A 14940-nucleotide genomic window follows, 5' to 3' on the forward strand; every position below is an offset into this window, starting at 1 on the left:
GGATGGAGCCTTTGGCTGCGTTCCGGGGCAACATGATTAAACAAGAAGGAAAGAGTATGCAATATATTATCTGAGCAAGAATTTCACACTGTACGAGGCCCGGCATTCTTTACTAGAGCGCACCTGTTGTGCTTTGACATGGATAGCCTAGAAGTTAAGACATTAATTCTGTGCGTACACTACATATCTCATATCAAGGATGGATCGGCTGAAATACATCTTTCAGAAACCCATGCCTACTAGTAAGTTAGCAAAGTGGCAGATATTGCTAAGTGATTTCAACATCATCTATGTGAATCAAAAGGCAGTCAAAGGGCAAGCATTGGCCGACGAGGAATTATCATTTGTAGGTGAAGATATCGCCAAAACATATGACAGTTGGAGGATGTTTTTCGACGGAGCAGTAAACTTCAAGGGAGTGGGAATCGGAGCTGTATTAGTATCAGAAACCGATCAACATTATCTGGTCTCTGCAAAGCTCAAGTTCCCGTGTACCAACAATATGGAAGAATATGAGGCCTGAATCATGGGACTTAGGTTGGCCATCAACATGAATGTTCAAAAGTTACTGGTAATCAAAGATTTCGATCTATTGGTGCACCGGGTACTAGGAAAATGGGCTACCAAGAACACTAAAATATTGTTGTACTTGCATTGTGTACAAGAGTTAATCAAGAGGTTCACAAAAATAGAATTCAAACATGTTCCAAAGATATAGAAAGAGTTCACAGATGCATTAGCTACCTTGTCTTCCATGATACAACATCCGGATAAGAATTTCATTGATCCTATCCCAATAGAGATTCATAAGCAGCCAGCTTCTTGTGCTCATGTTGAAGAAGAGTTTGACGGAAATCCATGGTTCCATGATATCAAGGAATACATGGAGAAAGGAGAATACCCAGAGAATATTGCACACATTCAGAGCGCACGCTTCGAAGATTGGCCAACCATTTCTTTAAGAGTGGAGGAATTTTGTATTGAAGGACTCTTGATTTGGGATTATTGCGATGAGTCGATGCCAATGAGGCATCTAGATTGCTCGAAGAAATACATGCCGAAACTTGCGGACCTCACATGAACGATTTCATTTTGGCCAAGAAGATATTAAGAGCAGGGTATTTCTTGATGACCATGGAGACAGACTTCATCAAATATGTTCAAAAATTCACTAATTCCAGCTACATGCTGATATGATACGAGTGACACCCAACAAACTCAATGCAACGAGTTCACCCTGGCCTTTCTCAGCTTAGGGGATAGATGTCATCTGATCAATTAAACTCGCTGCTTCAAACAGACACAGGTTCATTTTGGTGGCTAATGATTACTTCACAAAATGGGTTGAGCCGCTTCCTATAAGGGTGTGACTAAGAAGGTTATAGCAGATTTTGTCCGGGATCGTATCATTTGTCGATTTGGAGTACCAAAGTCAATCATTACTGACAATGCCGCCAATCTCAACAGTGATATGATGAAATCTATGTGTGAAACATTCAAGATCAAGCACCAAAATTCCACAGCATACAAACCACAAATGAATGGAGTCATAGAAGTCGCCAACAAGAGCATCAAGAAGATATTGAGGAAAATGGTGGACAACTACAAGCAATGGCACGAGAAGCTACCATTTGCTTTGCTCGGGTACCTCACCATAGTTTGTATGTCTACTGGGTCAACCCCTACCTACTGGTCTATGGTACCTTATGACATCTTTCTTCCTTAAGAATCATACAAGAGACCAAGCTCAGCGACGCGGAATGGATACAGAGTCGGTATGAACAACTGGCTCTCATTGATGAAAAGAGGATGAATGCAGTGTGTCACGGCCAGCTCTACCATAATAGAATTGCAAGGGCTTTCAACAAAAAGTTTAGATCGACGCAATTCACGCTGGGGAAATTGGTGCTGAAACGGATTTTCCCGCATCAGGATGAAGCAAAAAGGAAATTCTCACCTAACTGGCAAGGACCTTACATGGTTCACCTAGTACTGACAGGAGGAGCACTTATACTTGCAGAAATGGATGGAGAAATATCGCCAAAACCAATCAACTCAGACGCAGTCAAGAGATATTATGTTTAAGATTATGTTTGCACTTTGTATTTGATGTAACCTGAACTACGCATGACCTTATTCCCGTTTAAGAGGGGATACGTAGGAAGCCCTGTTGGTTTGGTCACATCATAATAAAATCTTCACTCCCCTCTATGGTCAGAAATTGGGGCAAGATTTCGAGTTTGTCAATCTCATTACATCAAGGATTGCAAAGAATTGTATCGCCATGAGTATGCCTTCAAACTGGGGCAGAATTTTGAGAAGGGTCCTCAAAATTCCGAACTGAGGAGGTTGCAATGTCTCAAAAGCATGTCATAGTCTCCGATTCGGAAAAATTATTGGTTTTATGCATCATCACATATTTTGAATAACTGCATTTCTTTTACAAATGATTTATCGCAAATACATATTTTCGAAAATTTCATTTTTCTGTAGTAGCCAGATGTTATACAGGGTGACTCAAACAAGGCCTCAGGATAAGGAGCAAAGACGAAACGAAGAATTGAAGGCACGGACCGACATTTCCCCCCATAACTCATGATTTTTCTCTGGATGCAGGCACAATGGACATAAGAATCACGTCCGCAAACATATACATACAATAAGATCATTATCTTCACACTGACAGAAGTTGCCAAGCACAAACGTGTCAAGCTAAGGACCACTTTTACCTCTCACATTTAATTGTTACTTCTCCTGCATAAGGCTAAGCACTGTCCATATTACATAAGGGCTAAGAACTGCCCTCATCATTGCATAAGGCTAAACGCTGCCTTTCCTCGCATGAGACTAAGCATTGTATCCACTACATTGCATGAGGCTAAGCACTACCTTCATTATTGCATAAGGCTAAGCACTACCTTCCCTTGCATGAGACTAAGCATTGTCTCCATTCTTTGCATGAGGCTAAGCACTGCCTTTCCTTGTATGAGACTAAACACTGTCTCCATTACATTGCATGAGACTAAGCATTTCCTCTATCACTACATAAGTCTAAGCACTGCCTTTCCTTACATGTGGCTAAGCACTGCCTCCACCATTGTATAAGGCTAATAACTGCCTTTCCTTGCATGAGACTAAGCACTGTCTCCATTACATTTCACGAGGCTAAGCATTGCCTCCATCATTGCGTAAGGCTAAACGCTCCATTCCCTGTATGAGGCTAAGTACTGCCTCCACCATTGCATAAGGCTAAGCACTGCCTTTCTTTACATGAAACTAAGCATTGTCTCCATTAGATTATGCGAGGCTAAGCTCTACCTCCATTATTGCATAAGGATAAACTCTCCCTTCCTCTGCATAGGGCTAAACACTATCCTCATCACACACAAGGCTAAGCATTGTCTTGTCCCGTTATTGTATACAACTAAGAATCGGATAATCCCTCTGTCAAACGATTGATATCTCCGCATCTTTGCATTTTATGGGTGGAAACATCGCCACATTGTCCGAAGGCGTTATTGTCTGAGGGCATCATCCTCATAGCCCGAAGACCTCATGTCATGGTCGGAGGATTTCTCGAAATTGTATATCATTATTCAAAGGCGCCATAGTCCAGATGCACCATCCTCATGGCCCAAGGACACCATTTCATGGCCTGCGACTCCCTTATCATATGCTTCATGACCCAGGACGTCATGGTCTAAGGATATCATCCCCCTAGTCCAAAGACAGCTCTCATGGTTCGAAGGGAATTTGCATCGTGTTAAAATAACCCATATATGTTCACGTGCATCGTGTTTTATGTTTTGCAGGTAACTAGGGAGGTAACCATTCTACAAACAGGAGCAATTCTCGCTTCGGTTTCCGTTCACAACGTTCGCATCCCTCGATGATCTCAAACATAACTGATGATCAGCAATTGATTACTCCTTATCCCATAATCGCTCAAATGTTTTCCTTATACATCTGTAATGTTCAAATTTGCATTCATAGCTCCACCTGAATTTATCCGTTATTCACGACACTATCATATCCAAAAAATCTTTTTCGAAACACGCGACCACTCTTATATTAACTCCATCGGTTTCGTTCGCCGTTTGATCCAGAACTACACACGGCTTCTTTCCCGTAATACCAGGGATATATAGGCAACTCAAGAACTAGGGTTCGACCCTTATTTTTTTAAAAATGCATCATTCCCACACATTTCAGGCAAAATTAGTCATCACTTTCTTTACCCGACTACTCTTTCATCATTCTCGGATAAAGAGGGTCAGTTGTTGATACCCAATTTTTCCCTCATATTTTTATAAATATCCTATATACTTTCAAAATATCATTCCTGCATCATCAAAAATTTACAAGAGTCATATAAGTACTTTCTGTAATTCTTCATAACTATTAAGGATTTAAAATTAATTTTATTGCATTTAAATTATTCAAATATTTATTTAATTATTTTTTCAAATTATTTTGTGATGACCTAATCATCCAAATATATTATTTATACTCACATACCTGTTTTATAATATTTTTACTTTATTTCACATAATTACATCTGTATCTTTGAGCTGTTTACACAATTTTGCAATAATAGCCTATATTCTATACATAATTGCATTATTTACACCAAAATAACATTTTTATTTTTTATAACCTTAAGTTATTATTTTTAATCATTTTACTACATAAGGCATATTTTTATTATTTATAAATTAGTTTAAATAATTTTCGTGTATTTAATTCTTAGCCCAATGTAGGGCTAAATTTCAGACCAAAATAAGGCCCAAACAACTAGCCCACTCGATTTTCACTCTTCAGCGGCCCAAACCAAATGACCCCATTAATCCAATCCGGACGCGACTCATTCCTTTGACCCGCCCCGCTTCTCCTCTAATCCCGGCCATTGATCTCAAATGATCAACGGGCCATAACCATTCCCCCGTTTTTAATTACACTCACTCAAACCCTAACGCCCATTTTCCTGAGACAAACGCCCCTAAATCCTCTCATTCTCTCACATTTCTCTGAGAAACCCTAGCCGCCCTCATTCAAACCTCAGCCCTAATCCGATATCACATGGAAAATCTTCCATATCCCCTTTCCTTTTTTTTCTCAGTCGATGGTTCTTACCATTTCCTTAACGTTACAGTATTTGGTACTCGATTATTTATCGAAGCTGAGCCATTGGGTGTTCGTTCAACTCTGATTCTGTACTATCTTCATGTTTCTGACATGATACACTCACTACCAGGCCATATGGGTCTGATTCAGTTAGATCTTTTACTATTTTTGTTCTCCGTCTTGAACTAGGGTTCGCCTGATTTCTCTTAAATTTAATGTGAATCGATTTCGCATGCTATTCTTTCCCTTTTATGTTTAATTGATTGTTTTCCTTATTTATGTGTTTAATTTTGCTACTATATAAACCCCCTTTCCCGTTCCCCTTTGAGATCTTAGCGATTCATTACTTAACTATTGTTACTACTACTCCAATTCTTCTATACTTTCTGCACTCTTGGCCGGGTGAAAGCTAATGCCACCAGCTTTCGATTAACTGACCTTCTTACTGTGAGAACTGCCCGGGGTTCATCTGAAGCCCTTGGGAACTTTGACGCACTGAGTTTTGGGTTCTGCTTCTCTTTCTGCTGTCAACGATTGAAGTATTGTTGGAATTATTCTTCTTGTTTAGCAGTTTGTTAATTTGCAACTGGTAAGTGTCTTTAGCTCTATCAATTTCATTCCCTCTCGTTGTGTTCATGTTTTGTACATCTATGTCACTTAAACTTTGTGAATCTATATGCTACTGTGTTACCCCTGTCATTTTATGACTCAGAACTTTTCTAGCATCTGAACTTGTCCAACTTCTAACTCTGATGTATGCCTACTGTATGTGTTCAACATGAATGATTCTCACTACCTTAAGCATGCCTAGCCTAGTGTGTTTTATGTGTTTGAATGTTTATACATGCCACTCATCCTGAGTTTATCTCCCTGCCTTGTTCTGCATCTTTGTGATAAATTAACTCATGTGTTCTAATTCCTATTGGATCATTCATGTGTACTTAATACCATACTAGAGCTAGTTCTTAGCCATGTTGTTAGCCAAACGTATTGCCCTGCTAACTGTGAACTTTAAGGTGTGTTCCCTGCTTGACTTAATCCCATGCTAACTAGTACTACCTATGGTTTACAAGGTGAAAGTTCAACATCCAGCTTTTCTCTTATGTGTAATTTGATCGTCAAGCTTTTGATGTATCCTTGCCTACTAAGTTCTGGTGTTGCTTAAGCCTTTTGTGCTATAACTGGTACTTAGCATGTTCAAATTAAGGTTTGTTTGTAGACCATGTCCACCAACTTATTCGGTTATGCTGTTTTCATTAGTTTCTCATGTTAGACATCCTTATGTGAGGACTATACTCTGTTGGCTGTTTGTCCATGATTTTATTAGACTCTCATGTTTAAAATATCATGACTAAGTTCTTTATGCTAATTCTGGACTATGTTTGCTTTGAAACTTTACTTGAAGTAGTATGCTATCTTCTGATGGTCAATCTTGTCACCTTAGCTTTGTTCTCAAAGAATGTAAGGATAAACCTGCCTTATACGTGCCCATGAACTTGTCAATATGCTTTAGTGAAAACTGCTATTAGATATAACTTTGAGAATTCAGTGTGTAGACTTCAAAAGGCTGTCTAATTAATCCAATGTGTAGTTTGTTACTTGTATGATTAAGTTTGGCATCCGGCTAGATAAGTAAGTCATCCATTTGGGCTTGGTTTTGATCCATGTGTGTTGTTGGAGTTGTACCTTGTAACTGGAACACTCTGATGCCTTGGGTGTGCCTGGGATTTAAGTTTGCTGTTTGTGCAAAGAATGGGGCTGCTGAAGACCAAGAAGTGTCATTGGGCTATTTACTCTGGGCTTCTAACTACTTATTGGGCATGTATTTGTTTCAGCTTGTAATTTGGTCATATTTGAAGAATGTATTCTTCCACCTGGGCCTGTAATAACTTGTAATAAATAACAGCTGGGGATTAGTGAAAGCTGGGGGGCTGGGATACTCTATCTTTGCATGAATGGGTAGAAAGCATGTCTATAAGGCTCTAACTGTTTATTTGCTTTCCGTGTCCCACCTTTGGGAATAATTGCACAACATGGCGATTATCTTGTCTATTCACTTAGAAAGCATTACCTAGGGTTAATATAATTCCTTAACTTGCAAACATTAGTAAGTATGCCTATAAGATCTGAAATTGGACTTGTTGCACTTAGATATCATGCCTATAAGAACTCAATGCAATGACCGGAAATGCATGCTTTAAGGTACTTCTTTCAATCACGTGACTCGTCTAGATACCATGTCTATAGGATCTCGAATTGATTAATTAAAAACTGATATTGTTGATGTTCTCTTTTTATTACATAGTTTGTCTAAAAACCATGCTTATAGGGACAAAAATGAGTAATTCTGCGTTTTCAATGGCCTCATTGCCCAGAGGAAGATCGTGTAAAGATCATGGTTGTAGGGTGCTATCACTCGCCTAGAAATCATGCCTATAAGATCTTTAATAGAGATATATATTAAAATCAATCGCTTTGTCAAGACGATCTCCCTAGAAATATTCCTATAGGACTTGTCAACTTTGGAATCGTTCAATCACATATAAATTATGCCTATAGGTCTTGAACAATTTAATATACCTTGACTCCAAGCCTGCCTATATACTGTTGCCTGCCTAATAATTTGAACTTCATTAGTATAAGTTCATAACCGCCCGCATGCATCTGTGTCTATATGACGAGGAAAACTTGAGCCCCTATGTGTTGATTATGTGTAGTTCTATATGTTTTGAATGTGCGTTAGTTTTATCACTTTTGAGCATCCTAAGTAGAGTCTTGACGAGCGCAAAACACACACTTAAATATGCTCGCTAGTCGAATATAATATAATATAATATCGTATCCACAGGGATTGGAGTTAAACAGTATTATCATAGTTTGTAGCTAGATTGCTATCCAAGATGATCAATATTTGAGATTTATATGATTAATAATAGAATTTAACTAAGAATCTAAAATCTACAGCTATTGACTAGTGACTATCAAACCAAGGAATAAGCAATTAATGTTATCAATGGAAATTGATAGGGTTTTGACAGAATAAGTGCAAGATAATTGTTCGGGATCTAACTCTAGATAATTCACTACCAATGTTCAAGTGAGTCTCTCGAATTCACTCTATTATTAGTTCAGACATTTAGAAAAAACTCCTCTCTCGATTAAGTCTTAACCTCATGAGATGAACCAATTTAAGCACTGTGAAGATATGCAAGAATGCATAGTGGATCAGTCTTTAGAAAAAGCCCTTCGATTATTCTCCTAACTAGATTTAATCATTGATTCAACTTGCCTCTTTCGATTAATTAGAAGAATCTATGAACTCAACCAATAATATAATGCAAAGATATCACAAGTTATGTGTCTCAAGTAAATATAGATGCAACAATCAAATCTTCCAAAAACGATTCAAATACATAAAAATAGAGTTATAATCCACAAACAATCATTAATACACCAAATCCATGAAAACCAAAAGTAACTACTCCATAGACATGGAAAAGTTCTTCACAAATATAACTAAAGTATAGGAAAACATAAACTCAATCCAAACCTAGATCTTGAGTGAGGAAGGAATAATGAAATCCTTGTGCTTGTGTTCTTTCTTAGCCTCCTTAGGTCGAAAATGTTACAAAAGTCCCGAAAATGATGTGTTTCCGTGTATTTAAGCCATCCCTCAATAAACCCCGGACGAAATTACCCTTTTTAGCGGAAATGGAAAGTTACTCTAACATTTTTGTACTACCGTGCGGCATGTCTCGCCGCGGCATGCGTCGCACTTGTGAAAAATTCCAGAACGATTTGCAAAATGAATTCTAGGCATAATTTGCACTGCCGCACCGCCCCATGCGGCGCAGCTGTGCAAGTTTCTTAGAGTAAGTTCATTTCTCCAATTTTTGACATTCGGACTTGGTCCTCGACCCCCGAACGCGATCCCGGTTTAATCCCTTGGGCTTTTACTCAGACTCCAAAGCTCTAAATAGCTTGAATTTGCTCTGCAACATCTAAATAACTCGGAATCACTCCTACACGACAAATAACACACAATAAGTGCAAAACACTACTAATTAAAGCTCAACATAAGTAAAGTGCAGTGATTTAGAGTGTAATAAGCGACTGAAATACGGGATTATAGTCTACCATCATCACATAAACCACTGCTCGTCCTCGAGTAATTGAACTACACTTCACATAGACACGACCTTTTTAAGCAACTCTCCTAACTCATCACACCAAGAATAATCGAAACAGATTAAGCACAATACCGTAACATCCTCGCCTCAAGATTTTACTCAAAAGCACCACGCATTTTTCACAACCCGCTTACTTAATAAGTTTTATGAACAATTAGGAACTCAATATAGAAAGAATTCATTCACTCTCAGAAGTAATATTCATGTGCTACAAAAGACGTACCATAAGCTTACCCGTAATGTATTACTCTACTAATTGATCTTATTCAGTCAAGGATCAAGTAGGACTTTATTTGGTTGTAATGTAGGCTAAGGGACGAGTAGGATACATTTCGATATATTGACTACACCTCTCTAAGCACTTTGATACATACAATTGACCGTTCAAAATCTCAAACTTTTGTCAAACCATAACTCCACCCTTACATCAATATGTGTCAACTCCCCGCTTCTTTCAGCACAAATACATTAAGAATTACCACAAAATTTCACGTGGATCTTACTTTTTCAAAACAATGCACATTTCTCCTTAATTCAATAGCTCCACTCAAAAGCCAAACCAACACCCAACACTTTAACTTTAACAAAGTTCATAACAATTTCAAGTGCTTGTGAGAGACATGAAGGTTCAGATAGATGGTCAATTCAAACAATTGGGTAAGGCTTGTAATGTGGTTACCAAAGGAACAGAATTACAGGCTCAAAGGGGTCAACTAGGATACATAACAATTAGGTGGTAAACAACATATAACTGGCTCAATAAATAAATGCCTATATCACTTTCAAGACTGAATAAAACTACAATTTTGCTTTGCAAACACATGGGGCAAGTTCTAAACGTCTAATGCACTGCACAAAATACCCAAAACCTCACACACACATAACACATAACTCACTCAGGATCGGACTCATCAAGACACTCTAGTCAAAGCAGCTAAGCAAAGTTGAGATCATACAATTTAAGGTACTTACACAAGAGTAAAAAAACTGAGCCTAAATGTCACAACTAAAGCACTTATTATTCTCTAGGCATAATAAAGTTAAGAGATACTGCTTTCATTTAAAATCACAGCACAAGATTTTCTACTCCTAAAAAAAATAAAACTAACTACAACCGGTTCAAACAAAACTCTTGGAAAAGAATGGCGGCAAAAACAAAAATCGAGGGGGAATTATTATACTACCTTAAGAAAATAATAATTTTTTTTTGGCTTTAAAAATTTCAATCAAAAGAAACCAAAACACACACAAGAAACGAAAACAAACAGTTATTTACATATTTATATCTCCACCCCATACTTTAAATTGTACCATATCCCCATGACACACAAATAAAAAGCAAGAGGTAAATAGAAAACTCCCCTGGACTTTTTCTGTTTTCGAGAACTTGTGAACTCCACCCCCAATTTTGAACTAATTTTTTGTTTTCGCTCCTCGGGATTCTTTATGGAGCTCATCAAGCCAAAGTCCTTTGAGGATATTTGTAAGACCCGCTCTTTTCTTTCTTTCTTGGCCTCATTTTGAGCGGTGGATTGTTCTTGTAGGATTATTCTTAACTTGTTTCTGCATTCATTCACAAGATCAACCCCTGCATATTCCTGTAAATCCCCAAAAATAAAATCCACATGATAAAGGTTACAATAAGAAAATGAAGAACAAAGGTCATATGAATATTCCTCTGGTATGTCCAAGACCATTTGTTCCTCATTCTCTTTTACTACAAATTTTAAATGTGGATAGGTGGATGTGGATTTGAACTCTTCTTTTATTGATGCACAATCAACCAAAGCCTCATATTCAATCATCTCAGTTGAAAAAGAGTCCTCTTACAGAGTGGAAAATTCTCTTTGTAGATGTTCATCATCTCGGGTAGGCTCATTCTCACAGGGAATCTCCTCCATATATTCACAATCACAATGCAATGACCTTTCTGAAAGTGTACTTATTAGTTGATTCACTTGCATTGTTAGGTTGTTAGTGGCTTCATCATCGTGTGTAAATCTCTCTTCCACCTTATTTATGAACTTATACATAAGCTCTTCTAAACTAACATTCTCCCCTTGAGGTGGTTGTCTCACTTCGCTTGTATTCCAGTCATAATAAGGATATTCATCCCAACTAGAGTCAGAATTATGCCCATATGAAATTTCATACCTGTACGGACTAGAGACAAAGTGAGAGTGTTCAAAAGATGAACCATAGGAAGAATACCTACCTGCTTGACAATCAACCCATAGATGATTTTTACCGCATTTAAAACACATAGCACACAACTGATAATATTCATCTGCTAACTCTTCAACCATTTTCTCAGGTTGGTTGTAGTCCATCTTCACATCTTTTAGAGTTCAATATGAAGAATATTCTCTTCAAGATTTCTTCAACAAAAGAAATCTTAAAGAGAAGTTGACCAAACAAACTAAAAATAAAAAGAAAAAAATTAGAAGCTAATTCCTCAATTAGCACTACAAACTATTTCAAACAATATTGATTTCCAATCCACAACAACAACGCCAAAATTTGACGAGCGCAAAACACACACATAAATATGCTCTCTAGTCGAATAATATAATATAATATTATATTCACATGAATTGGAGTTAAACAGTATTATCATAGTTTGTAGCTAGATTGCTATCCAAGATGATCAGCAATTGAGATTTATATGATTAATAATAGAATTCAACTAAGAATCTAAAATCTACAGCTATTGACTAGTGACTATCGAATCAAGGAATAAGCAATTAAGGTTATCAATGGAAGAGGATAGGGTTTTGACAGAATAAGTGCAAGATAATTGTTAGGGATCTAACTCTAGATAATTCACTTCCAATGTTTAAGTGAGTCTCTCGAATTCACTCTATTATTAGTTCACACGTTTAGCTAAAACTCATCTCTCGATTATGTCTTAACCTCACGAGATGAACCAATTTAAGCACTATGAAGATATGCAAGAATGCGTAGTGGATCGGTCTTTAGAAAAACCTCTTTCGATTATTCTCCTAACTAGATTTAAACAATGATTCAACTATCCTCTTTTGATTACTTAGAAGAATCTATGAACTCAACCAACAATATAATGCAATGATATCACAAGTTATGCCTCTTTCGATTACAAGAACAAGTTAATATAGATGCAACAATCAAATCTTCCAAAAAAGATTCAAATACATAAAAATAGAGTTATAATCCACAAACAATCATCAATACACCAAATCCATCAAAATCCAAAAGGAACTACTGCATAGACATGGAGAAGTTCTTCACAAATATAACTAAAGTATAGGAAAACATAAATTCAATCCAAATCCGGATCTTGAGTGAGGAAAGAATGATGAAATCCTTGTGCTTGTGTTCTTCCTTAGCCTCCTTAGGTCGCAAATGTGTCAAAAGCCCTGAAAATGGTGTTTCCCATGTATTTAAGCCATCCCTCAATAAACCACAGACAAAATTACCTTTTTAGCGGCATGCGACGTGCTTGTGGAAAATTCTAGAACGATTTGCAAAATGAATTTTGGTCATAATAATTGCACTGTCGCGGCGCCCTATGCGGCGCGACTGTACAATTTTCTTCGAGTAAGTTTGTTTCTCCAATTTTTGACATCCGGACTTGGTCCTCGACCCCCGAACGCGATTTCGATTTAATCCTTTTGGCTTTTACTCAGACTTCAAAGCTCCAAATAGCTCGAATTTGCTCCTCAACATCTAAATAACTCGGAATCACTCCTACATGACATAAAATACACAATACGTACAAAACACAATTAATTAAAGCTCACCTAAGTAAAGTGCAGTGAATTAGAGAGCAATAAGCGATTAAAACACGAAATTATAGTCTACCATCAACTAGAACCGCCTAATAGTAGGTCCAAAGCCTCCTGGACCATAGGCATGGGACATGTAGTGCACTCATAGGACACAAATTAGAATTGAATTAGAGCGCCTTTAAGTAAACAAATTTAACACAATAAACAAGTAGCAGGATATGATAGTCTGTGTCCGCTGAATAATATGAGCAACCCCTACCTTAAGGGAGATGCGAAGTATTATTTATGTTGCACGGGGTGATCATTTAGGCTAAAGAACTTAGGACCCCCCCCCCCCCCCTTTTTTTATATGTTTGTTGTTCACACTTAGTCATCAAATATAGAATAGTCGTACCTTGTAACCTCTAAAGACTTGTATTGATATAGTCTAATTATTGCCCAATTTTCTTTGCACGTGTTCATAATAGAACCTTTGAATTCCATGTCTTCCTTCACTTATATGATCGCTTAAGACAATTTTTATCCGATAATCCGCATAGTGTAAACTTTGACCGGGACCCACAGTTGTGGACCTCGAAGAGTGCCTAACACCTTCTCTTTGAGGTAACTTTAGCCCTTACCCGATATTTGGTGTCATGGACTAGTCAAATATGAGTTATTTGCAAATAGGTGCCCTAACGCACCTTTAAAATCGTTAGGTGATGACTCTTCTCTTTTAATACCCATTTAAAAGAGTTGTCACACCTCGAAGTCCGCTTTTGCGAGAAAACGTGGTGCGACAAGGGGAAATGGAGAAGAAAGAGCGATAGAACCTTCTTCACCCACTCTTATTGGTCTGATTGAAGAAACAGGGGCAACCGTGTTATGGGATGATGAGAGTGCTGATAGGGAAGAAAGTGTTAAAATTAGAGATAGTGTTTTGCGGATACTAGTGCATCGGAGGGGCTGGTTAGGTTGAGGAAAAAGGTTCGAAGAACTTGTTCCATCTACAAAGGAACCCCTCCATGATCTGCTACAGAAAATTTGTGATAGTTACAACCCAAGTAAAAGACGAGCGTATGAAAAAAACCTGAAAAGGAAATGGGTGGCAAGAAGAGAAAGGCTGCCTCATCTATCCCTGTAGAGTCTCCTCCCACAAGAGAATGAACTACAAGGATCCAGAAGAAGCAGAAAGTCCTACTTGAAAAAGGCCTTAGTTGAGAGTGCCAAGAAAGCTACAAAAGACTCTGTTTTGTCCAAAAGAACTAGGTAATCTAGGAAATTAAAGAAAATTCAAGTAGTGGAGGAAGAAAGTGAAGAAGAGGAGAGTGATAAAGAAAAGGATAAGATGGCGATGTTCCAGAAAATAACAATTTTTAAGGGGAGGCTTCTTAGTGATTTAGAGGAAGAAGGAATAGTACTGCTGCTGGAAAAATTAGAGTTATAGGGTTGGACGGACATGATCCTTCAGTTGGAAGGAAGGTTGGCCAGGGCTGAGATTGTGGAATTCTTTGCCAACTGTAAGATTGAAAATGGAAGAATCACTATTGAGGTGAAAGGAGTGACAATGAGTTTCAATGACAAGGAGCTTGGGAAGATTATAGGTATACTTGTTGAGGGGTATAATGACTATACAAATTTGAAATGGCCTAGTCTAGAAAATATTTCTACCTCACTGGACATCGCTAGGAAATTTGTTGATAGGGACTTGGAGCAAGAAGTCAGGGCCGTGTACAAAAGTGAAATGAAGCCCTCTCACAAGGTGATTTTTGAATTTGTGAACAAAGTGGTTCTTCCATGCAGGAAAGAAGGCATTTTGCTACCTTCATGGACCTGGTCCTTATGGAATGTCTGGATAGTGGAAAGCAAATTAACTAGCC

At 37.8% G+C, this 14940-nt stretch overlaps 1 protein-coding gene across 1 annotated transcript; it reads left to right on the plus strand.

The window, feature by feature from the left end:
* Nucleotides 1–754: 754 nt before the first annotated feature.
* On the plus strand, nt 755–2085 carry LOC138900033 (uncharacterized). Its single transcript, XM_070186733.1, has 3 exons — nt 755–1029; nt 1468–1644; nt 1728–2085. Exons 1-3 carry the CDS (start codon nt 755–757, stop codon nt 2083–2085), a joined length of 810 nt encoding a protein of 269 aa, XP_070042834.1.
* Nucleotides 2086–14940: the final 12855 nt, after the last annotated feature.

The sequence above is a fragment of the Nicotiana tomentosiformis genome, chromosome 10 (assembly GCF_000390325.3).
Source record: "Nicotiana tomentosiformis chromosome 10, ASM39032v3, whole genome shotgun sequence".
In the NCBI taxonomy this organism is placed as follows: domain Eukaryota; kingdom Viridiplantae; phylum Streptophyta; class Magnoliopsida; order Solanales; family Solanaceae; genus Nicotiana; species Nicotiana tomentosiformis.

Coding starts and splice junctions, on each gene's coding strand:
- LOC138900033 (XM_070186733.1), top strand. CDS start 755: ATGATACAACATCCGGATAAGAATTTCATTGATCCTATCCCAATAGAG. Junction 1,030..1,467: donor GATGAGTCGATGCCAATGAG/GCATCTAGATTG, acceptor CAATCTCAACAG/TGATATGATGAAATCTATGT. Junction 1,645..1,727: donor CTACCATTTGCTTTGCTCGG/GTACCTCACCAT, acceptor TTCTTCCTTAAG/AATCATACAAGAGACCAAGC.